The 24,309-nt window shown below is 44.0% G+C and overlaps 1 protein-coding gene across 1 annotated transcript in view; it reads right to left on the bottom strand.

Annotated features, from left to right (window-relative positions):
* SLC7A14 (solute carrier family 7 member 14) overlaps nt 1-24,309 on the bottom strand; it is a 106,328-nt gene that overhangs the window by 26,284 nt on the left and 55,735 nt on the right. Inside the window, exons 2-4 of the mRNA XM_015088554.3 lie at nt 22,008-22,464; nt 2,655-2,891; nt 782-999 (exon numbers count right to left, since the gene is read on the bottom strand). Of these exons, the coding sequence (XP_014944040.1) occupies nt 782-999; nt 2,655-2,891; nt 22,008-22,311 (759 nt within the window). The 5' untranslated portion in view covers nt 22,312-22,464. The remainder of the gene's footprint in view (nt 1-781; nt 1,000-2,654; nt 2,892-22,007; nt 22,465-24,309) is intronic.

Raw genomic sequence — 24,309 nt, 5'->3', positions numbered from 1 at the left:
ATGTCCTTTTCGTCCAGCCTGCTCTCTGGTCAACTCCCAGACCACTCCAGGTGGACTTTTGTGCTGTGAGCCACACCACTGGAATGGGATTTATGAGCGGCCCTCACTGGGCCGGCCCAGCTGCACTTAGACTTCAGTGGGGCTCTCCATATTGGGCCAAACATTGGGATTAAATTTAAAAACCGTTCTTTCTCTAGTTCTGTACCCAGGCAACACTCATCCCTTACCTACCCACACACTCTCCCGGCTCCTTTACTGCCTTGTCTGTTTAGGGCTGTCTGTCTCTCGGAAAATACTCTACAAGAGATTCTATAGGACCAAGCTGTACAGGCTTTGGAGTCAGACCATCCTGCCTTTGGGTCTTGACTCTGCCAGTTACATTGTATGCTTAATAGTGAGCACACACTGACCTCTCCAAGTGCAAGTTTTTCATCTATAAGACCAGAATGTAAATATCTTCCTTGCAAGGTTCTCAGGACACCTAAATATTACATGTAGAGCACTTAGCATAAGATTAGGCATATTTCACGTGGCCAAAACATAAAATCTTTTCTTGTTGTTTGTATAAAATAGGATCTCAATAAATGTGAAACAAATTAAAAAATTATATAGGAACCACTTTTTCAGAGCATTCCAATTAAATTCAGATAAAAAGTAATGAAACGGATGCCATGAAGATTACACGACAGAGCAGCATTTTCTTAAAAATATGTCTCAGACTAGCCACAAGATGGAAGGCAGAATGTGCAATAACCATACTAGACTTTAGAAGTGAACTCACCCCTGACCAGCCGTGGGGCAAAAACTGGCCCTCAGCCCAGTATTTCCCATTGATGAAGAAGAGGCCTGCAATCATGATGAATGCCCATACTGCCAGATTCAGCACGTTGAGGACGTTGTTGAAGCCCACGGAATTCTTCACCCCCAGCGCAACAATGATGGTGACAATCACAGCAATTACTAGAGCCAGAAGGTCAGGGTATGATTTTTCACCTTTCCCTAGAGGGGAAAGATATGAGTTAATGTTGTTCAGAGGGGAGAAAGGGCCATGCAAACCCCCAGCACCGCTTCAGAGCATTTGCACTCAGTTCTGACAAGGGTAATCAGTTTGTCATGGAGGGAGGAGAGGCTTGCGTGTAAGTGGGTGTATGTATGAATGCATGTGCCTACACTGTGGTCCACAAGTGTCTATTTGCAAATGGGAAGATTTTGAAATACAAGTAAGATGACCTGATATCCTGGACCAAAAATTGGGTTACATGATATGACAATGACAACACAGCCTAGGGAACCATGGCACAGAACATTTGAAGTCAGAACCGTACTGACATATCGATGGTATAAAACATGGGTTTAACATGTCGTTTGAAAGCTGGTTTATCTTCACAGTTGTTCAGTATAGAGTCCATAATTTTTCCATCCTAGTAATCTTTTCATTTTTAGAAAGTTTTAAAATGTGTATCTTTGAACGCTACTGGAAGAAGAGTATTCTTTGCATTTATGTGTATGTGTTTGCAGAGAAGATAAGCAGTGAACATACCCCCACCTGATTGGCCTTGTCTGTTGGCCAGTGGACTCCTGCTCTCTACAGAATGGAAAAGGCACTGCCTCAGATGTCAGGGTCCTGAATTTCAGCTGTACTTTTGCCCATGACCGGTTGTGTGGCCTTGGGCAAATGCCTCAGTTCCCTGGATCTCATTTGTAAAGTGAAGAGTTTGGACTACCTGATTTTGGAGGCCCTTTTGAGCTTAAAAATTCCATGAAATCAGTACATTGTGGAGATGTGGTTTTCATACTTTTTATCTTCTTATGGTATCTGCTTGCTCAGCATTTTTGTCAATTCTTCTGAGATAGGCACACCAAAGTCACATGACTAGCACACAGCCAAGAATCTATACTTGGAAGTTCTGGGACAAGACCCCCAAGTTTCCCCAACTATTGTGTGGCTTCCCACGAATACGAGAGGTTAAAGTCAGACATTAGGATGGGAAGCAAGGCAAGCGATGGATGGAGTGAGTGGTATTTGTTATGTGAGCTTCTGACTGTTCAGTGTTCACCCAGTTGTATTACCCCTTCCTTGACCTCTGCTAGACTGGAATACATTTTTCACTTTTAAAAGTATATTTTCTCATTTAAAAGTTAACACATGCTTATTTATAAAAATTAAAAAAAATCTGCCGAAACTACTAGAGAAGTTCCTTACTGTTATTTTTCCTGCATTGATCTTGTTTTTATATAGTTATTAACATAACGCGTATACAATTTGTATCCTTTGTCACATGACATTGCATCAAAAACATATTCCATATTATTACAACAGTCCTCCTAATCATCCTTTTAATTGCTACATAATATGCTTCCACAATTTACTTAATCGTTTGCTACACTGTAGAGTACTTAGGCGGTTTCTAATCTTTAATATAAATAAGGCTGTGATAAATATCTTTTCATATAAAGCTTTTATGGAAATTAGAATGATTTCCTTAGCATAGATTCACAGAAGAAGAATTACTTTGCAAAAAAAAAATAACAAAGAAGAAAGAGACATATTTAAGGGTCCTGATACATTTTGTCAAATTGAATCCTGAAGGAGGAACCCATTTGTTTGTTGGGATAATTTTCCACGTTGGGGCAAGAGGATATGGCAGTCTCACCTAGGCCATTGAGGGTTCCCACAGTGTCCACCATCCAGCGGCTGATGGTGTGGTTTGCCAAGGAGTCGAACATGCTGCTCAGAGCACTGGCACCGGCTGCAGTGCCAATCAGGTACTCCAGGATCAGGTTCCAGCCAATGAAAAATGCCACGAATTCTCCGACAGTGACGTAGCTGTAGGTGTAGGCCGACCCTGTTGTCTTGGGAACACGGACTCCGAACTCTGCATAGCAGACACCTGCGTGGGAAAAGCATATATGGGTGGGGGACTTTAGGAGATGAGATAACCTCTTGGTGGTCAACCATCTTGGGTACAAAATACTGGGAATCTCTGGGATCTTAGAACAAATACACAAAATTTTATGCATATGAATAAATTCAAGGCCAATTCTAATGTCTTTCAACGTCAGTTCTGAAAAACTTTTAACCTGAATGCTTGGGAAGAGAATCAGAACTAATTTTAATGGACTATTGGAAACTGCTCTTTGTTTAGAAAAATTCCCATTTGTTGTATGTGTCTCTGTCATGTTCTTTAGGTGTCCTTAGGTGTCAGAATGAGCACGGTCTAGTTCCTGACTTGATGACACTAAGTTTACATTATGTATAACATTCTTCTCTTTCATTTTTACATATTACAGAGGTCCTCCTCATTTGACAATGATAGTTCAAGTGATCTGTGAAGATTCTGTACTATATACGGGAGGCAGGATTGATACAAAATGAGAGACAGATTGAGAGAATCTTAAGCAGACTCCACACTAGGTGGAGCTGATGAGGGGCTTGATCTCACAACCCTAAGATCATGACCTGAGCTAAAATCAAGAGTGGACGCTTAATCTACTGAGCCACCCAGATGCCCCTATTGCCTATCTTTGATGGAATTATAGATTAAATTAGAAAGAGACTGGGAATACACCAAGCTTCTGGGAGCTGGGAGAGTTTCCTGCATCTCGCTAGGGACTCTGGATGTGAGGCCAGTAGGTAGGATGCCAAGTTGGAGGACAAACCTAGGACAGCCTGGAGGAAACACACCAGGAATGGGTTGTAGGAGGGATTTCAAAGTAAACTTTACCTTCAGTCCCAATTTTGTTAAGGGCCAACCCTGAGGTTCTCTCAGCATAAATCAGGGAATAACAGTTCACTCTTTTGTGAATAAAGAGAGCAAATTTCTTCTCCTTTGAAGGGAGTGATATCAGTGCAAGGAGGCACAAACAGAGATGTCAGAAGCCACGGCACAATGAGTGGTTAAAGGTGATGCACTTTCTCTTTTCCTACCCCTTAGTGGTGCCGGCTCTCCGGGTGTCCATGTGAAAGGAGCGCTGGACCAGGGGGACTGTGCTCTTGTCTCAACTTTGCCTTGAACCCGTTCATCCCTTTATATTCAGTTTCCTTCTTTGTAAACTAAAGGAATTAGACAGGGATGCTCTCTTAAGGGCCTCCCAACTTTGACACTCTAGGATCCTACCTGTTACACTGAATTTTATGGATTTTGCTGCAAAACACATTGAGCATGGTTCACTTTTCTTTTACATCAATTGCTATACTGTTCTACATATGGAGACATTCTCAGGCCTAGCAAGGTCACCCGTCCCTGCACTGAATGACCTAGGCCACTGTTTGTTTTGAGTTCCTGTGTTGGCCCCGCTCCCCCGCCCCCCACCTTTGTAAAACAGTTTTTCATCTCCCTCCTGGAGGTCAGACTGTAAGTTGTTTCTTTTTGTTGCTGTCACAGGGATTACCTTGAACAGGCTGACCACCTCCTTTTCTAAATTGCCACTTCCAACACCTGATGTTTACATTGTTAGAGTGAGTCTAAAACTAAGAGGAAGTGGTCCCTGAAGGAAGGACTGAGGAGTGTATGGAGTGAATAAGCACTCTCTCCTGAAGACAGTTGGGTTTGTGGATACATATTAGGTTGCCCTTTAGTGCGGTGTGAGGAAAGGATTAGGAGGCAATCCTAATTCTGCTCTTGGGTATAGGATCCATAGCTTTACCCAAGAGTTCTTACATCCTGTGAACTTCATCTTTTCACCCTTTTTACCCCTGATAATGCACACGGCTAATAAATGGAAAAATCTCAACCAACGCTTTTGAAACTGGCATTGATTTGATTGTAAATTTAATTTGGAGAGGCAATATTTTGAACTTTGGGCAATCAGTGGTTCTCTCCTTAATATTTGATCTGCCAAATTAGATGTAAAAATTCCCAATTCACCATCAGAACTCAACTCGCCAAGGGTAATTAGCAAATAGCCACGTCTTACTTAGGTCTTGTGAAGGAGCCAATGCATTGCTGTCCTGAGGCAGAGGAAGAGGCCCTTAGCTGTGCACAGTGTAGGAGCATATGACATCAGTTGTTTATTTCCCAAGGTCCAGCTTGTATTCTGATAGGTGGAATTTGGGAAGAACAGCAGGAAAACTAAATGAGACACTAACTAGGTAAGACAATTTCTGCTCCTAGAGACCATTCTTTTGGATGCATTGTAAAGGATTTTATTTTTGCATCTTTCTGATTTATTTGTATGCAAGAATCCAGGCTTTTAGTGGGCATTAGAGACTATCCAGCCTGGCACTGAACCTCAGTGGTGAGGAGTAAGTGATCTCAACCCAAATGTCCTGAAAAAAAAAAACAAACCAATCTGGAAAATGTTGTCAATCACTCCACTTTTTTCAAATATATGATGTGTAAGAGAAACATATTCAAAAGTATCTTTCTAATTTAATAAGAAACAAGAACCAAAGAAAGGGAAACCTCGGTTTTTATCTTAGATTATATAATAATCGAGTGTTGAAGAGCAAGTTACTTACCTAACATGGGTAAAGTGAAGGGGCCAGGTAGATAAACTTTAGGGTCCCTTCTAGTGTTACCATTGTTTGGTTTCACAGCCAGAATCAGCTTTCAAACATTTGAGTCAATGGGGGCAGCTCCGGAGAAAACACTGGAAACCAGTAGTTTTCAGCAAAAGTAGTACTGCCATCTAGGGGGAATTTTGGAAATCTGTGGGGGTGTCCAAGGTTTTCATGATTGTGGACACTTGAGGCATTCAATGGGTAGGGAGCCATTAGACATTCTGCAGTGTGGGACTGTCCCACAGAATGAAGCATTTTCCTGTGTCTTACATAACTTCTGAGGGTCCCAAAGGACCTGTTTATGAAAACAAGTTTATAAATTATAAAAACCTTTTTATAATTTCTGAGCCTGAATCTATCTCCATTTTAATACATTAAAAAAACACTTTTTTTTACATTTATTTTTTTGATAGGCAGAAAGAGACAGAGCACAATTGGGGGAGGGGCAGAGAGAGAAGGAAGCACAGAATTGGAAGCCGGCTCCAGCCCTGAGCTGTCAGCACAGAGCCTGACGCAGGGCTTGAAATCACAAACTGCTAGATCACGACCCGAGCCGAAGTCGGACGCTCAACAAACTGAGCCACCCAGGCGCCCCAATTTTAATACATTTTAAAGTTTATTTATTTATTTTGAGAGAGAGAGAGAGAGAGAGAGAGAGCACAGGAGCTGGGGAGAGGAGCAGAGAGAGAGGGACACAGAGAATCCTAAGCAGGCTCTGTGCTGTCATCACAGGGCCTGATGCGGGGCTTGATCTCATGAACTGTGAAATCATGACCTGAGCCGAAATCAAGAGTGGGATGCTTAACTGACTGAGCCACCCAGGTGCCCATATCTCCATTTTACATATTAACACAAAGTTTTTTTTTTTTTTCATGCTTTTATATGCATCGAATTTTCCAGGGCTGCAACAGCTGGGTAAATTGAGGGACAGCTGCAATTTGTTTTGTTTGGAACTAAGAGTTGGTCATTATTTTGGAAAACCACATCATCAACAGCGGCATAAGTCATGGTCTCTGAATATCCAATAGCACACCTATGTGAGTTGTGTTCACAGTTGTTCTACAAGTGACAGCAGACATCTGATGACTTTGTTACGTCTCCTATTATTCTTATGCTCTACCTTACATACTCAAGGGAGATATATATATATATATTTAAATTAAGTGTGTGGCCCTGGAAAATAGTAAGGGTTCCTCAAAAAGTTAAAAATAGAACTACTTTGGGGCGCCTGGGTGGCGCAGTCGGTTAAGCGTCCGACTTCAGCCAGGTCACGATCTCGCGGTCCGTGAGTTCGAGCCCCGCGTCGGGCTCTGGGCTGATGGCTCGGAGCCTGGAGCCTGTTTCCGATTCTGTGTCTCCCTCTCTCTCTGCCCCTCCCCCGTTCATGCTCTGTCTCTCTCTGTCCCAAAATAAATAAACGTTGAAAAAAATAAAAAAAAAAAATAGAACTACCTTATGATCCAGCTATTGCGTTACTAGGTGTTTACCCAAAGACTACAAAAACTCGAATTCAAAGGGATACAGGCACCCCAATATTTATAGCAGCACTATCTACAATAGCCAAATTATGGAAACAGCCCAAAGACCCATTGACTGATGGATAAAGAAGGTATGGTGTATACACACACACACACACACACACACACACACACACACACAATGGAATATTACTGAGCCATAAAAAAGAATGAAATCTTGCAATTCATAACAACAAGGACGGAGCTAGAGAGTATTAATGGTAAATAAAATAAGTTAGTCAGAGAAAGACAAATACCATATGATTTCACTAACATGTGGAATTTAAGAAACAAAAAAAAGGAACTAAGTGGGGGAAAAGGGAGTCAAACCAGGAAACAGACTCTTACCTTTAGAGAACAAACTGATGGTTACCAGAAGGGAGGTTGGGGGAGGTATGGGTTAAATAGGTGATTGGGATTAAGGAGTTGGCACTTGTTGTGATAAGCACCAGATGTTGTATGGAGTGTTGAATCACTAATTATATAACTGAAGCTAATATTATACTGTATGCTAACTGGAATTTAATAATATTTTTGTAATGTTTATTTATTTTTGAGAGAGAGAGACAGAGAGACAGAGTGTAAGCAGGGGAGGGGCAGAGAAAGAGGGAGACACAGAATCCGAAACAGGCTCCAGGCTCCAAGCTGTCAGCACAGAGTCCAATGTGGGGCTTCAACTCATGAACCTCGAGATCCTGACCTGAGCTGAAGCCGGACGCTCAATGGACTGAGCCACCCAGGTGCCCCTGTTAACTGGAATTTAAATAAAAACTTAAAAATATATATATAATTTTAATCACTAGAAAAAAATAAGTGTGTAGGAAGGTAAACATTATCTCTAGTTTATTTCTAGAACTATTTGATAGCAAAGGAAGAATTTCAAAGTATTCATTACCTAAAGTTGATTTGTACTAGGGGGGAGAATCACTATGGGAGAAACATTTATAAACAATCTGTACTCAATTTAGTAATGCATTAAGAAATTTCTTGCCCTAGGGTTATCTTCCTAGTCATATTTGCTTTATGCTATTGTCAAAGTGATTCTTCATTCCTTGGCTAACCATCAAGTGATTGGAGAGGGAGAGATATATTGATTCCAAAAGTATAACTGTGTGGCTGGAGAAAATCATGAAGTACAACGTCGGAGTACAGATGGTGCAGACCACTGGGTGAAAGTTTCCCAATGGGGTTGTTCAGAGTTGGCAAGTCCAGGTCCTTGAGAAATATAGGGGCTCATTTGAGCAGGACAAGAGGGAATAGAGTGATTTTTCATAGCCTGAAACTCAGGTATCCTTTTCAACTTATCAGCTCTTTAAGTATATTGTAAACATGCCCTTCTTTTCATTTTGTCATATCCCTAGTGTTTTTATTTCTACGCCCAGAACTATTTTTTTGTTAAATTGACAACCAGCCAGCCTAAATAGCAGTCAAACTTAGGACTTACACATCGAAAAGAAGGTTGGGATAAGATACCAAGGGGATTCTTTATTTGAAATATTCTCTATTGATCTCTCGTGTACCCTATAAATGATGCATGGTTTGGAGTTTAGAGAAATTTGGTCCTTTTCGAAGTGGATTTCTTTCCAACTCAGAGAATCTGTGGTTCTATCGCATATAGATATAATCAGCCGGCCTTACATTAAATTCTCCCAGAGAGCCTAGATGGGATGTCGAACTTTCCAAACTGCCTAATATGCTATTGCCAATCGTCAAGATAACCTCTACATGTGCTTCCTGTCACTCGAGAGCCAGGAGGTGAAGATTCTCCTCCATTCTAAGAGGTGTAGAAGAGAAAGATCCAGCTGGGAGTAGGTGAAAGTTCGAGAAGGATTTCTCCACTCAAGAACTATATTCCCTCCACATTCTGCTAAAAAAACAAAATAAAACAAAACAAAACAAAACAAACCATTGTCTACATAAGTACTTTTTAAAATACTTTCACCTGGAAAGATTAAATCTAGAGGTTTTTCACACTTGAATGCCAATTACTCTACTCAGATACATGCAGTTTAACTTATGGACTGATTCCCTAACTGACCTATCAACTAACTTACTGATTTCCCACAATAACTTCTGACTTCCTAATGTCTTTCCTTTAAGTGATGCACACAGTTAAGTGCCTACTATGTCAGGCACTGAAGTGAATACCAGAGGCATAAATCTCCTGATCTTGAAGCATCTGGATTCCAACCAGGAAAGAGTTTAATAAACAGATGATTCCATGCAGCCAGTTGCAGTACTATCAGTATTTACGAGGTGCTCTGGGAACCCAGTGGGGTGAGCGGCTCTTAGAGAACACGGTCCTCGGTTTCTGGGGAGGTAGTGACGAAGGGGAGGCTTCTGAGCTCATATTGAAGGGCGGCTTGGGCTTTTCCAGGCAGAATGAAATGGAAAAGGGTGATCTCAGGCAGATGGAAGGGGGTAGCTGGATGGCACGCGTGGGCTGCTTTGTGGATTGAGGAGGATGAGTCTTGTAGAGGTGAACTGAGGATCAAGTGATTGAAGGAGTGGGATCTTCTTAACAGACTGGGGGAATCTAGCTGCAAGAAGAAAACTGTTCAATCATCTACTTGTCTCGTTTTAAAGCTTTGTCTTGGTTGTAAAAACCTCTTTGCACACAAGTGTTCTTTAAGAGTCTCATACATAAGTAAGTAAAAGCAAGGTGGCTTTGTTTGAGGAGGGGGTGGGGAGCTTGAGGCTGGTCTGCTCAGGATCCCCCTCATCCCATACCTCCCAAAATGCCAACCCTGCTCTGTGGACTCACGGGGCCACACTGAACGCAGTGTGGGGGGTGCGTGTCACCTGCTCATCAGGGCTTTTCCCTTGATGGTTGATGCAACTGAGCCCCAGACCTGACGTTGCACCTTCAATTAGTGATAGAGCCGTGCCTATACTGATATGCAGTTCTAGGAGCTTTCCAACTCATCCATTCATCCACAACATTTATAAGGTTCTATCTCTATGCCTCTATGTTAGATTTTAGAGATTTGAAGGTGAGTGGGAAGAATACAGTCCCTTTGTTGTGGGTCTTATAGTCGAGCGAAGAAGACAGACAAAAAAACCCCAACACATTATAATAAAACGAGAAAGGAGATATTAGTCGTGGCGGGGAGATGGGGGAAAATTCATGAGCTGCTTTAAAGAGCTGCAAAACTGAGTTCTAAAGTAAGGTCTTTGGACAGCCAGAAAGACTGTCTCTAGGGCAAGAGGTATCCGGAGATAGGAGAAGGAGGGGGCGGAGTCTCCACGAAAACAGTTTGCCAAGCTGCCGCTTCATTCAGGCCTCTGGAATCAGCAACATCGGGAGTGTTGCTCACAAGGTCAATCAGGCTCTCTTGGTCACAGACATCAAGCCTGTGCAGTTATTTTGAACATGCGTCTCTCAGTGATTCTCACTGATGAAGTCGGTTCCTCCCGAGTGCCAGTCATCTGCTCTGTCTCCCAGACACAGGATGGAATCAGCCATTGGATGGAACCTGTGCACCACACCAATTAGGCCTGAACAAGTCCTCACCAAATACAACATTTTTGCTGAGATGGTTGTTAACTCATTTCTTTGTCCTTTTCTTAGTTTTCTTAAGACATCTTTGTTCTGTTTACAGATTCACAGCCGGGCTAAGACACGACTATATTGCTGTGGGTGATAGCACTGCATAAATGTGGACTGGGAGTGGGCTATCGGGAGAAATCACAGGACCTCAGAGAGAAATAGAGTGTGGATTCTCTCGGAAACATTTGTTTCCTTTGTGACACCGGATTCCAGATGGCAAGTAATGAAGTATCATCATCATTGCTGTTGCCCTTGAGAAGCAGGCTGCTGGAGTCTCAGAAACATCTATCTCTTCAGTCCCCCGGTTTGTGGGACCCTGTGATCCCTGCTCCCGTGTCCTCTTTCCAATGCTCTTGATTAGCCAAGAAAATTGTGCATTTCTTTTCCCAGGAGAAACCCATCAGGCTGTCTCTTCCTCTCACCTCCCTGCTCCTGTCTCATCTACCTGAGGAACCCTGGTCACTCCATCACCCGTCAGGGAAGTCCAGGCAGTTCTAACAAATGCGTCTGGAAGAAAAGCAATTTGTCTGGGAACGCCCATTTCTTTGCGTCTAAGAAGAGACATCATTTTTCTGCCAAAGCAGGGCCTTAGGGGGACAGTAGGAGCCTGTGTTCAGAGGATGGGTAGCATCTTTGATCAGGGTGTGTGTGACACTATTCATTACTGAACCTGACAGGGCTCTAATTAAAGTTGGGTTGGCGAAAAGAGGGCTCGCTGGTTCCCTAAACCAGAGCGCCAATCTATCAACACCTACACAGAAAGGCAAGAAGCTGTTCTCATAGTCAGAGAAGTGACCCCTGAGAGATGTCGAGGAAGTTTCATAATTTACTGATTAAATGTGACCAGACTATCTGTGTACTCTCTTCTCTAGATCTCCTTCTGTGAAAAGACTTTAAAGGTTTGTCGGAGGTACGATTTCCATAGCATGATGGATTAGAGTATTATATTGTGTGGCCATGCTATTGTTAATTATCATCATTAGTGCATACTAGTTTTATTGCTTTATCAAATGATGATGGAGACGGTAATAATAATAACACTCATGTGGTTGCTTTCAACGAAGTGACCCACAGGCTTAGCTGTTCCTTGATCCCATATTCTGACCCAGATTGGTCCCTCTTCATTGCTGAGGTGGCAGGTGGACGGGGACAGCTCTTTTCTCTGCTGCTAACATTTCTATGTAGGTGACCTCAGGGTAATGTCAAAGGCAGCCTCGGAGGGAAAAAGAAGTTACAAAAGAGAAAGACACCTGGTTGTTGGCATCTACCTGTGCCAGGCCCATTGTACACAGTTTGTCATCTGATGCCCAGGTAAGCTGTAGGCAAATGACGAGGCCAACATCAGCAGCCCGTCTCTGGCTTTAGGAGAAGCAGTGAGTGTCACAGGAGCCACACAGCATCTGGAGAGAGGTCTAGAGAGTGGTTTTGACAGCTAAATGAGATAATGCACACACATCACTTTGCCCAGTGCCTGGCACACAGTAAGTGTTTAATAAATGGCAAGTGAAGTTATTACTAACTGTGGCCTTGAGTAAGGCACCCGGTTCACTGGGCATTAGTTTCCCCATCTGGACAGTGGTGATGGTGATCCCTGCTGTGAGGTTGCCATGGGTCTGCAAAGGAGCACACGTTCTGGAGTGTGGTGGGCACTCTGGCAGCGGGAGCAATGGCAATTATTACCGAGGAGGAAAGGGAATCGCACAGACTTTCTTAGCAGTAGCCTCCTGAGTGTTTCTGCAGGAACCTTTTCCTTGGGGATGGGAGAGAAGAGGTTGGAAGCAAGAATAGTTGGCTCATGGTTTTAGAGAGTCAGCGTTGGCAGGGATATCAGAAATCATCTGGAGTCTAGACCAAGCCCTACGTGTGCCCAATTCACTTCTTGATGGATGCTTTGGTTCTTTTTTTTCTCCTCTAATTCACTTCTAAATGAGAACGTGGAAAAGTTCCTTCTTAGGTTTTAAACCTTTAATCTGGAAACACATGTTCTTTTCCCGCAAGTCCAGCTGGACGTTGTGAGGGTGGAGAGAAATTTCCTGCTTTCTTGCTCAACCTTTCTTCATGAGGCCTCTGGCCCCGTTCAGATGACTCTGATAACCGGGCTAGAAAGACTTTGTGCAGAAAGGAGAGAACAGGGGTCAAGGGACAGCCAGCAATTCTCGTGCACCCAGGTATTTTCCGGCTCACCACTCCCCAGGAGTAGGCAGTGTCCCCATTTCTAAAGCAGATGAAAGTGGCACCAACAAGGATGACAGACTTAAGAAGCTCTGTGAGGGGACCAGGCCATCCCTCCCTGCCCTGAGGACTTAGTGGGAGGGGGTCAAAGCTGAGTCCTAAGAGAACACACACGAGCCCTTGTGTGGCTCCTCGGCCCAGCTCATGGGCAGGTGGGACCGGCTTCCCCCGGGGATGGGCTGCATTCTCAGCAGATGCCCGGGAGCATGAGACACGCTGAATCTCTCATGGGCCTGGATCTGTTCTCCGTAGAGGATCTTCCCAGAGACATGAGACACCCTTCATTTAAGAAGAAGGGTGCCATCTCCGTTTTCCCAGACAGGGCTAATATGCAGGGAGGGCGGAGCAGGGCCAGGGACTAGGGATTTAGGGGACCTAGCAAAGTGAGGAGGGACACCAAGTGCACAGAGCCAGTGCCTGGCACCTGCAGAACTTGCAAGCCGCTGTGCACGAAGTCTGCTTTGTCCCGGGTGAGGCCTCTTCACGCTGTCTCATGCAGTCCTGCCTTACTCACTTCTAGCACCCATTCCAGTGCTTCAATACCCATCGTTCAGAAAGAGTACTTTGTCACGGGACCCTGTTTAATTTCCTTAAGGGCACTTACCACAATTTGTAGTTAAATGTATCCATATACTTATTTTCTGAGGCATAGCCTGCCTGTACGTTTTGAAGCACAATCTTTTGGGAAGGTGGTTATCCTGGTGGAGATGAGAATTGCTCTTGGGAATATACCTTCAGATGCAAAAGAATGCTCTTTGTGGAAGGTCCATCTGGAGAAAGGGTGAATAGGAGGCAGGCCCGCTGGGTCTTTTGCTAGGTGTGCACCAAGGGGCTTCAGAATCTGAAAGATGGGTGCTCATTTGCAGTAAGAACCAACCTAGCCTTGTTAGGTTGGAGATCTGGCTAATAGTGTTGGCAGTAGTAATAACCCGGGCAAATTTACTGAGCATTTACTACGTGCACTGGCTCTACTAAGCACTTTACATACACAATCTTCCCAAGTAGAAACTATTATTATTTCCATTTACAGATGATGAATCTAAGATCTAAATGGGCTATGGTGCAGGCATGAGAGGGAGGTCAGCAGGCACAGGGCGAGGCCGCTCACAGGTAGAGGTGATAGCCTGGGGTCTCTGCCACCTGCTAGCTGTGCTGAGGGCTGAGGGCTCAATACTGTGGCCCACCTGTAACTTTGGGCAACCTGTTTGGGAAGGTCTAGGTTAAGTATATTTCCCAAGTCACACAGGTTGTAAGTAGCAGAGCAGGGCTTGAAGTGAGGGAGATCCATTCCAGGGACTAAGTGCATCTGGCGCCTGGCTGCTACATGGGGTTGGAAAGTGCGTGTGGTAAGTTGAGACATTGTGTCTTTCTTTACAGATCTTTCCCCTCCCTGGGTTCTTTTGTTGTCCTCACACAGGCAATCTAATCTGAACTGTTCCTTTTGCAGAGGAAGAAACTGAAGTCAAGAGGTCAGTGACTTGCCTAAGTGTCCCCAGCTGCTGAGAAACAGAGGTGGAACTAGGACTCGGATGTACCGACTTCTGTCCTGGGCCCTGTGGTCTCTTGCAGTGCTCATGATTATTTTATGCGGGCTTGTCTTGTTTCTTCGCATGCATGTTGAGCCCTTTGTCTCCTGGTTTCTTTCCTGTGTTCTGCAGCACAGCGGCTGTGCTGAGCCCAGAGCAGGTGACCATTCCCTCCCATGGCCATGCTAGATGCCCTTGCTCTGCACTGTCTACTCTACCAGGTGCTGTACAAGATGTAAAACAAGCCCGGTCCTCCTTGGTTTGCTGGAGGAAGCTCATCTCAGAATCAGCAATTTGAGAGCCTTGTAAATTTTTATTAAAATGGGCTCACCTTCTCTGAACTGGTAACTGACATCCTTCCTACAGGACTGTCAATCCAGCTCTGTATAGAAGAGTTACATGAACTTCACAACACCCTTCTCACTGCTGACAGGTGACAGAAAGGTACTGAGCTTAGAAAGCATTTTCATGACCTGAGTTACAGAAGTTACGATCTAGAAAAGTGCTCAACTGATCAATAGAGCAGAGTGAGCTGCAGGCTCTTTTGAAACCTCAGTAAGGGTGAGAGTTTCCTTGATTCATTTGATTCTCTTTGGTGAGTTTTTAAATTTGGGGGATGTGTCTGCATGAAACAGGTTAGGGGTAATAGCCTTTGGAGCCAGGCAGAATCAAATTTAGATTCAGCCTTCGCCACTGACTGCCTTATGGGCCTGGATAAGTCACCATACCTCTCTGGGCCTCAGTTTTATCATCTGCAGAATAAGTATACAATATCACTTATTTTGTAGTATTCATTGGGAGGATTTTGCAGCTGTGTGCAGCTAAAGCCAGGCACATGAAGTCCTCAGTGCTTTAGCTGTTATGATTAGCCATAAAATGGGGACACTAATAGTGTCTCTTCCTCCCAGTAGGGAGGTTGAGAGCATTAAATGAGGTAATATATGCACAGTGCCTGGGGCACAGTATTTGATTAATAACAATAAAAATAATAGTAATAATAATTACTAACATTTATCACGTGCTTCCTAAGCTATGTCTTAGAGACTTCACAAACATTGGGGGAGCTGCTATCATTATTAAGAGTTTGACATAGAGCTGTGCGTTTGGGCAATATTTTGGAGAGCTAGTTTTCCAGAAGCTTGAAGACTGGCACGTATCTGTTCATCTTTGCCTTTCCTTTCTACCCTTTCAGTGTTTCTACCTCTCCCCTCACCAGGGTGGCTGAGAGCAGTGCTCAGGTATGTTTGGGCAAACGCATAGATGCAAGCTTGTGAAATGAATGAGTGATTCTAGATCACTGAGAACGACCAGCAGTGCAAAAGGACCCACCCTCCTGTGTCCACCTCTCTAGTCTGGCTTCAGTTTGAGGAGGGGAAAACGGTTTGCTCTGAAAAACAAGACAAGGGAACTGAGCAGACTATCTATATAGACTCTGAATCTTTAGAAATCTTCCTTGGTCATGAAAATCCAGCCTGAGATGAATATTGGAGTGAGGATATTCTGCTGAAGCCTGGTGAAGGCCCAGCCCAGAGGGTGGGGAGCTTTGCCTGTGGGGAAGGCATCTGCTTGACAGAACTCTGTGCCCCTTACCGCCTTCCCAAGGATTCTGTTCCCACACTCTCACGTGATGATGGATTAGAAGATGCCAAAGAGTGAATGAGGATGGCAGGAAATACAAATGATAAATGCTAGCGCTAAACCATAAACTAAGAATGCCAAGAAAATGCTACTCAGCATGTTGGCCTGTATTGCCTTAAATTTTTTTTTCAATGTTTATTTGTTTTTGAGAGAGAGAGAGAGAGAGAGAGAGAGGAGAATGAGTGGGGGAAGGGCAGAGAGAGGGAGACACAGAATCTGAAGCAGGCTCCAGGCTCTGAGCTGCCAGCACAGAGCCCATGGGGCTCGAACTCACAAACTGTGAGATCATGACCTGAGTCAAAGTCAGACTGAAGTCAGACCGACTGAGCCATCCAGACGCCCCCAGTGTTGCCTTTTAGATGGTTGGCTTCAAAGATCTCAGGCACTTGCTGAAATGGAAGACTGTGAGTTCTGGAGTCCTGCAGGCTGAGGTTGGAGTTCTGGCCCTGCCACTAAATATCTGCCTGCCTCTCAGGAAGTGACTTTAACTTCTGACCGTCTGGCTCCTCCAGCTGAGGGAGGAGATAAAGTCACTCTTCGCCCCACTGTGTCCGTGGGGCTGCGCGGGAGCCCTGCCTGCGGCGTTCTGCACACACGCGTTCATTCACTGCCCCTGGTGGCATTCTGTGGAGGTCCCCTTTCCTTGGGTTTTCTGTTTCTACTTTCACTTTCTGTCACCAGAACTGTACTGTAAATCCGTTATTCTAATGACATTATTTCAAAAACACTCTCATGTGTTACGTCTTTTCTCAGCTACAGAGAGCATTTATCCCTCTCCCCCCGTCCTCCCTTGTCCACCCGTGCCCGCATCCTCTCCATCTGAAGCTTCCTTCTGATCTCCATTCATGGTCTCTTGCCTGTTTTGTACAACTGCATGGCCAGTTTCTTCACCCTTGTTCTCTCTCCACCATATTAATACATTGCAGATCTGGTCACGTTGCTCAACTTCTCTGCCGAACAAGTGATCTCCAACCTTCTTGCTTGGCCCCCAAGTCTCTCCCTTAAGAACCCACTTTGTTTAATGAATTATCTTGATGGGCCATTTTGGTTAGGGGACAAAAGTCTTTGGAGTATGGTGGGGATGAACTTGTAGAGAGATAGAGAGATAGTATACTGCTCTGGATAAGATATGGACAAGGGTTTTAGGGCTTGACAAGGAACAGCAAGGGAAAAGAAGGTGAGATTGAAGGAGAAAGGCTGCCCATTAATGGTGCTGGAGGCTGGACCCAAGGAAAAGAGAGAGTCTGTGGACTTGTTTAAAGGCAGGGAGAATTGGAGTCCTACATTCAATTAGAAGTTTGTGGTCTGCTGGGATGGACTGTATTATAGCTCCCGTCTCTGGCCCAAACTTTCTTTTTTTTTTTTTTTTTCAATATATGAAATTTATTGTCAAATTGGTTTCCATACAACACCCAGTGCTCATCCCAAAAGGTGTCTGGCCCAAACCTTCTATAAAGCCCACTGCACATTCAATTTTGTCTTGCGGATATTTGGGGAGAGGAGGGATTGGAGTTCATCTGGTTGCATGATGAGGTAAAGAAAATGGGCAGAAGCTAATGAAATGCAGAATGGAGACGAAGACTCCATGGGAGCGGAGATTCAGAGTCGGCAGAACTAGGAAAAAGTAAGCCTTGCAACTCCCTAGGTTTATTGAGGGGTACTCTAGAGTTTCCGGTTGTACGTTACTGGGAATTAGAACCAATTTTATTTAAATATTTCAGAACAACTTGACCTCAGCAAGATGGAGGGCTTCGAGGTTATGCATCCACTATAGATGTGGCAGTGACAGCCAGTTTTCCTGTTCTTTATTTATTTTTGAAAGCATGAGCATGTGTGTGTGAGAGAGAGAGGAAGGAACAGAGGAGAGGGAGACACAGAATCTGAAGCAGGCTCCAGGCTCTGAGCTGTCAGCACAGAGCCCGACACAGGGCTCGAACTCATGAACCGCGAGTTCATGTCCTAAGCTGAAGCCACCCAGGCGCCCCAGCTTATATCTTAACATTTATTTTCTATTTTCATAGGTCATAGCTGCAGCAGAAGTTAAGTTTTGGTCCCTATGACAGAGTAATTCCTAACTCTGGCTCCACATTCGAATCATCTGAGGCTTGTAAAAAAAAATACGATTCCCCAGGTTCTGCCCCAGTCCAACTGAACGAGAATCCCTGGGGGTGGAACCTGGGCATTTTTAAAAAGAAATCAACAAATTAAAAGAAAACTAAAAGATGAGCCATAAACTGGGAGAAAATATTCACAAAATCACATATCTGATAAAGGACTTGTGTCTAGAATATATTAGAAAAATTTAAAAGGTAGTAAGAAGAAAATGAAGAACCCAATTAAAGACTGGGCAAGTGATTTGAACACTTCACCAGAGAAGATAGATGGCAAACAAGCACACACAAACATGTTCGAAATATTAGCAGTTAGGGAAGTGCAAATGAAAACCACATTGAAATACCCTCCTTCACCTTTTAAAACGGCAAACAAACGAAGCAACAACGCAAAGCAACACCTGACAATTCTGAGGGCTGGCCAGGAACGGAGCAACTGGAACTCAAAGGCATGGCTGGTGGGAATGAAAAAGAATACAATCACTTTGGAAAAGAGTTTAGCGGTTTATTTTGAAGTTAAACCTACACCTAACACACCATCCAGCATTTCCATCCCTAGGTATTTACTCAAGAGAACTGACAACCTGTGTTCACACGAAAACCTGTACGCAAATGTTTATAATGGCTTTGTTTATAACGGCCCCAGACTGGAAACCACGTTCAACTAGTAAATGGATAAATAAACTGTAGTATGTCCATACAATGGGATACTACTCAAAAATAAAATGGAACGACCCACTGATACATACAATATGAATAAGCCTTCAATATATCATACTAAGGGACAGAAAACAAACTCAAAATGTTACATACTGAGTGTTTCCATTTATATGACATCTTGGAAAAGGCAAAAGCATAGGGACAGAAAACAGATTAGTGGTTGCCAGGGGTTGGGGGTGGAGGTGAGGAGCGTTGCAAAGAGGTAACATGAAGGAATTATTTGGGGATGATGGGATGCTTCTGTATCTTGATTATATGGAGGTTGCACAATGATATGCGTTGGTCAAACTCACAGAGTTGTATATTTAAAAGGGTAGATTTTACTGCATGTAATTATAACCTTTCTCTGCCAAACCACGATTTGAAAAAATAAGCTCCCCAGGTGATTTAAATTCATAGTCCGTGCTGAAAACTATTGCCTGTATAACAAATTTGAACCTAGGTTCTGTTATTGAAATTTCAGCTTTCTCGTATGTGAAAGTAATAAAACCCACCTTGAAGGGGTATGCTGCCTCTTAAATGTGTTAACATATGGCAAACTCTGAACACAGGGCTTGGCACATGATGATAAGAACGACGTGTCGAAGCCCGTGTACCAGGCCCTGTGGCTGGTGCTCACTGGCGTCACGAATCTTCACAGGAACTCTGCGAAGGCGGTGGCATGATGGCCGTTTTCAAAGCGGAGAAACTGAGGCTCAGAGAAGTGATGGAACTTGCTCAGGGTCTCACGGCCAGTTAGCGGCAGAGCCAGGTCTAATTTTAACATCACTGATCGCTGTACCACTTCCAAAATCTCAGCTTCAAACATCCCGCTCTTTGGCTACACGTCTATCCTTCTCGCGCACTTTCTCAGTGTTTGCAATGGTGTCCTCAGAGTTGAGCCAGGTTTTGGTTAAGGTCAGAAGGAGGAAGGAGCAGGTGTTAAAAAGTCTGAAGGTGGAGGGGAGCTTGGTTATCATGAGGCAGAAAGCGGTGGCAAGTTTGGTCAAGGGAGACGCGACACCAGGATGATGACACAGGAGTGGAAAGAAGGCAGCAGGGGGGGACTTCCTTTAGTTTAGTGACAAAGGATCACAGAATGAGATGCCTGGTTGAAGACTTCTGTTATAAAAATGCTAATTTTGGCACAAGTTATTTGGGCCCGGGCTCTAGCTGGGGCCTGTAGGAGAATTCTGGCTGGCCTCAGTCACAGAGTGTAGAGAAGTGTTGTGGATGCAGCCACATGTGGAGCGGGGGGGGAGGGGGGGGGTCTCTCCTTGGGGGAGAGACAGAGTTTTCTTTTGGTGCCTGGTGCAGTGGTGAAGGTACCAGTTACTGGGCAGTTCCAGGGCTTTCAGTGGACCGGGCCGGTGGTGAAACAACCAACCAAAACAAACAAACTCTACCTGGATCCTTTGCCAATTTTTGTGGTGTAAATACTCCTGCTGTAGCCAATTCCAAGTTAACAACATAACCTTGCGGAGATGCAAAGGTGGGGAGAGGTGTGCACAATTAGGGATCTTGGCAGCCGGGGCAAGCTAGCTCCAGCACAGTGCTGGCCGGGTCTCCTCCACAGGAGCAGCAGAAAAGTCTGGGTTATATAGCATCATGGGGACCTTGGCAGGGGGGCAGTTTCCCAGAATGCAACTGAACCTTGCTGGTTTCTAAATGTAATGTAGCACTGTGAAGGATAAGATGTGGGTGATTTGCTTGCAGGAATCATTGTGGTTTGGGGATGGGGTCATAAAAGGACGGGTCAAGAGGAGAAAGGGCAGTACGCATTAACTAGGCGGGACTCTTAGCCACCTGCCCTGTGCCTTCGATGGGAGCCCTGTTTATATGTCTGCCTTTTATCCCACCATCACTATTTTGGTCTGTATGCAAACACTTCTAGGTCTCTAGATTTATGGTGAATAGGAATCTGGCACCTTCCTCCAAATAATTTCTTTGCCAAATAAGTTTGAAAATGAACACAATGAGGTTAATAGCATTTGAGGTATCCACAAAATTCATCCGTGGGAATGATTTATTTTCATCTCTAAGAAAAAAAGTTCTCTTTTCTGAAGGAAATTATTAGGCTACTCATGCATATTAGAGAATAACTTCAGGAAAATGGATAGTTGTAACACCAACAGGAAAGTAAGCCATGATGGGAGATAAATAAAATCAGTCTGGAAACATTTCTGCCATTAAGTTAAAAAAGATGTCAAATATAAACTAGCGCACTTTCTGGTTGTGTGTTCCTGGTCCATGCACACCCCGTGGATGGGGGCTGTTCAGTCTGGATATACAATATGAATGTAGAACTTTTCTTGTGATGATGTGCATTTGTACACAGAAATCCTGATATACCCCAGCATTCTTGCTTCTGAAGCTTTGGAAGAGACCATGCATTCCCTGCCAGGATGTGAGTTGACCCACCTGATTCACCACCAAAACCCCAGCAAAGCCTCGGGCTTGCACAATATTATGATCAGGAAGCAGGAAGTGTTGTTTCCTTCTTTTTCAAGTTACCTGTTTACCCATTCCTGGCAAGATACTGTGGACCATAGCTCAAGAGACAAGGAGGGAAGAGGGAAAGGAAAATAGAAGAGCCATTTCACAAATTATCAGTACGTAAGTCGTGGCACCTTATTTAAAAAAAAATGAGTTCTATGATTCTTTCTCAAGGAAAGAGATAATGCTCGTTGAACCACCTCTGTAGAATACAATCTGTTGAGGTGCTTGTGGCAGATGGTGCGCTGTGATTCTCACGATGGCTTTACATTTCCTAGCTTGCTTTCCTCCTGCTTGGGTGTCACAATGCCAGTTTTTGGCTCATCAAGTCCCAATCACATCAGATTTAGTGACTTGTCATTTTGCTACTCTGCCTATCCTTTATGTATTATTTATAATCCTAGCTATATCCACATCTCCACCAAGGGATTGACCTATCCTCCATCGAAAGGGAGAGTTATAATAAAAACGGAGCCGTTAGGACATGACAGGGAAAGAGAAATTGGGAGGAAGCTGGGCACCAGAATAATTAGTTGCATAGAAAAACCAAAGAAAAAGGAAGCTACTGTAATTGAGCCTTGAACTCCCTGGCAGTCAAGGCAAAAAAGGAGCCCGATGACCTCTTTGGTGACACTTCTTACATCTCACCATTCAATATTCTAGAAGAGCGGGATGAGCGGTAACAGACTGGCAAGTGCACTTTCCATAGGCCTTTCACTGTACTGAGGCACTTACCTGATAATATGGATGCAACAGCTGCAATGATGAAGGACACAATGACACCAGGTCCTGCCATTTCCTTGGCCACCAGACCAGACACCACGTACATCCCTGTGCCCACGCAGCTGCCAACGCCAAGTGAGATGAGGTCCATGGTGGTGAGCACCTTGGCTAGCTTGGTGCCATGGGTTGTGGTGGCCCCAGTTCCCTCCAGCATCGACTCCACTGGTTTGGTGCGCAGGATCCTGGAGTGCATGGCATACCAGGCTGCCCCCCACTGCACCCGCCGGGGGTCCAGGGAGGCAAGGAAGCCACTCATCCTGTGTGAGAGGGGTTACGGTGAAGGTCAACTGAAAGAAGCGAGCTATGGAAGCCTTAGTGGATGCTTCTGGAACTCATCTAGTGAGTGGGGATCTTCTTTTTAGGAAAGGTCCAGAGGGACCCAAAGCAGTCTTCTCCTGGGCATGAATGTCTGCAGGAAAAACACAAGAAGGAAGAAGATGAGACCAAGCAGGAACAAATTTTCATTTGGAGGTCAGTATACTGAACTGGTCAAACTGGCCTATCTTGTGTTCTCATAATGCAGAAGGGGTGCATTTCCCCCTTTGTGCCTCCTCCAGTCCTAAATAACAATCTGTTATTTGCACTGTGTCCCCAAGTCATTCTGAAGAAGATGGTGTGAGTCAGGGTTCTGCTACTTATTGCTGTAGGACCTTGGATAAGTTATCTCATTTCTCTGTGCTTCAGTTTCACCTGTATCATGGGGATAATAGAGCCTCCTGCCTAGTGTTGATGTGAAGATTAGATTAGCAACTAAACAGAGCATAAGATAATACCTGCCACGTGGAAAATGCCCACTTGTCCAAATTCTTAAGTGCTTCCTACCTGACTCTGCCAAGGCGTGGTCTGTGATTTGGGGCATATTCTTTGGGGACACAATATCCTCTTTTTTTTAAATATAAAGATGTAAAATTAGATTTTTGACCCTTAAGAGAGACAGTCCCACCCATGGAGTTCTTTTGGAACTTTGTTCTCAAATGAAATGAGAAGGTTTTGAGCAATTTTTTTGCTCTCAGAGATTGAGAAAGGGGGAGGTGTTCCTTGAATTTGGTGGGTGAGCCCCAGAGATGCTAACTGGGTGGGATGGTGTCATCCAATTTTCAGTGATCTCACAGACATTCCTGTAGGTGAAAATTCTGGTTATGATGATCTAAACCTAAAACCTAGTTTTAAAAAATGTTTTATTTATTTTTTGAGAGTGCAAGCGGGGGAGGGGCAGAGAGCGGGGGACCGATGATTGAAGCAGACTCTGCACTGACCTCAGCGTGAGCGCGATATGGGGCCAGAACTCAAGAAGCGGGCGATGGTGACCTGAGCTGAAGTCGGACGCTCAACTGACTGAGGCATCCAGGTGCCCCAAACTTAATTCTCTTTTATATATATAAACATATGGGGGTTTTCAGGGATGGTTTTAAAATACAAGTACGTTGACTTTTCCAGGAATGCAACTATAGAGTAAATTGAAGGATGATTGTAAATTCTTTAGTTTGGAACCAAAAAGGAGTTCTTCACTGCTTCTGAAACTCAAGGCCACCTTCCAGCACCACCCATGGTACTGCATCTCACATGCGCACCTACCATTTGGAATTGGCACACGCACAGGGATTCTTAATATAGTGAGAGCATCTGACAGCCCCATGTGTGCTTGCTGGAGTGTTTACATACTGAAATATGTTACATATAGGCAGGTTTTTCATGCATTTTGCTTCAGAATATTATAGAGAGGTATAATAAATCTTCAATACAGAAAAGAGGCGCTGGGCCTGATAGAACCGGGAACTACTATATTAGACCGTTTCCAAAGTTTTGACAAAGTGGAGAATATCAAGATGATAAGAAACTACGAAGCCAGGAGCTTTTTACAATTCTATAAAGAACTTCTAGAGTACATCTGAACATTGCTTCCAAGAACTGTGCTGACAAGCCTAGGACATTTACATTTACGAGAAGTACCAGCCCATGTAATCTACCAATATGATTAATTAATACTGCTTAGCACTTAACGTAACACTCGTCTGCTTCTAAAGGCTTTGCAAACACAACCTTAATTAGAAGAATAGGGGGAAATGTGGCAGTTTGGTTCACAGGGGTTGGATGATGATAGATCTAATGGTTTAATTTCCAGCTAGATTTGACAATGTTGCTTCATGCTGTGTTTTAATTCTTGACCATATCTTAAATATCACTATAGTTGGAGAGTGCCATTGTATATGGCAGAGTCATTTCAGAGCCTGAAGTGTCAGCGGTTTTGTTTTTT

The sequence above is a fragment of the Acinonyx jubatus genome, chromosome C2, assembly GCF_027475565.1.
Source record: "Acinonyx jubatus isolate Ajub_Pintada_27869175 chromosome C2, VMU_Ajub_asm_v1.0, whole genome shotgun sequence".
Classification (NCBI taxonomy): Eukaryota; Metazoa; Chordata; class Mammalia; order Carnivora; family Felidae; genus Acinonyx; species Acinonyx jubatus.
Note: the sequence above shows the minus strand (reverse complement) of the source record. Positions and strands in the feature narration are given on the sequence as shown.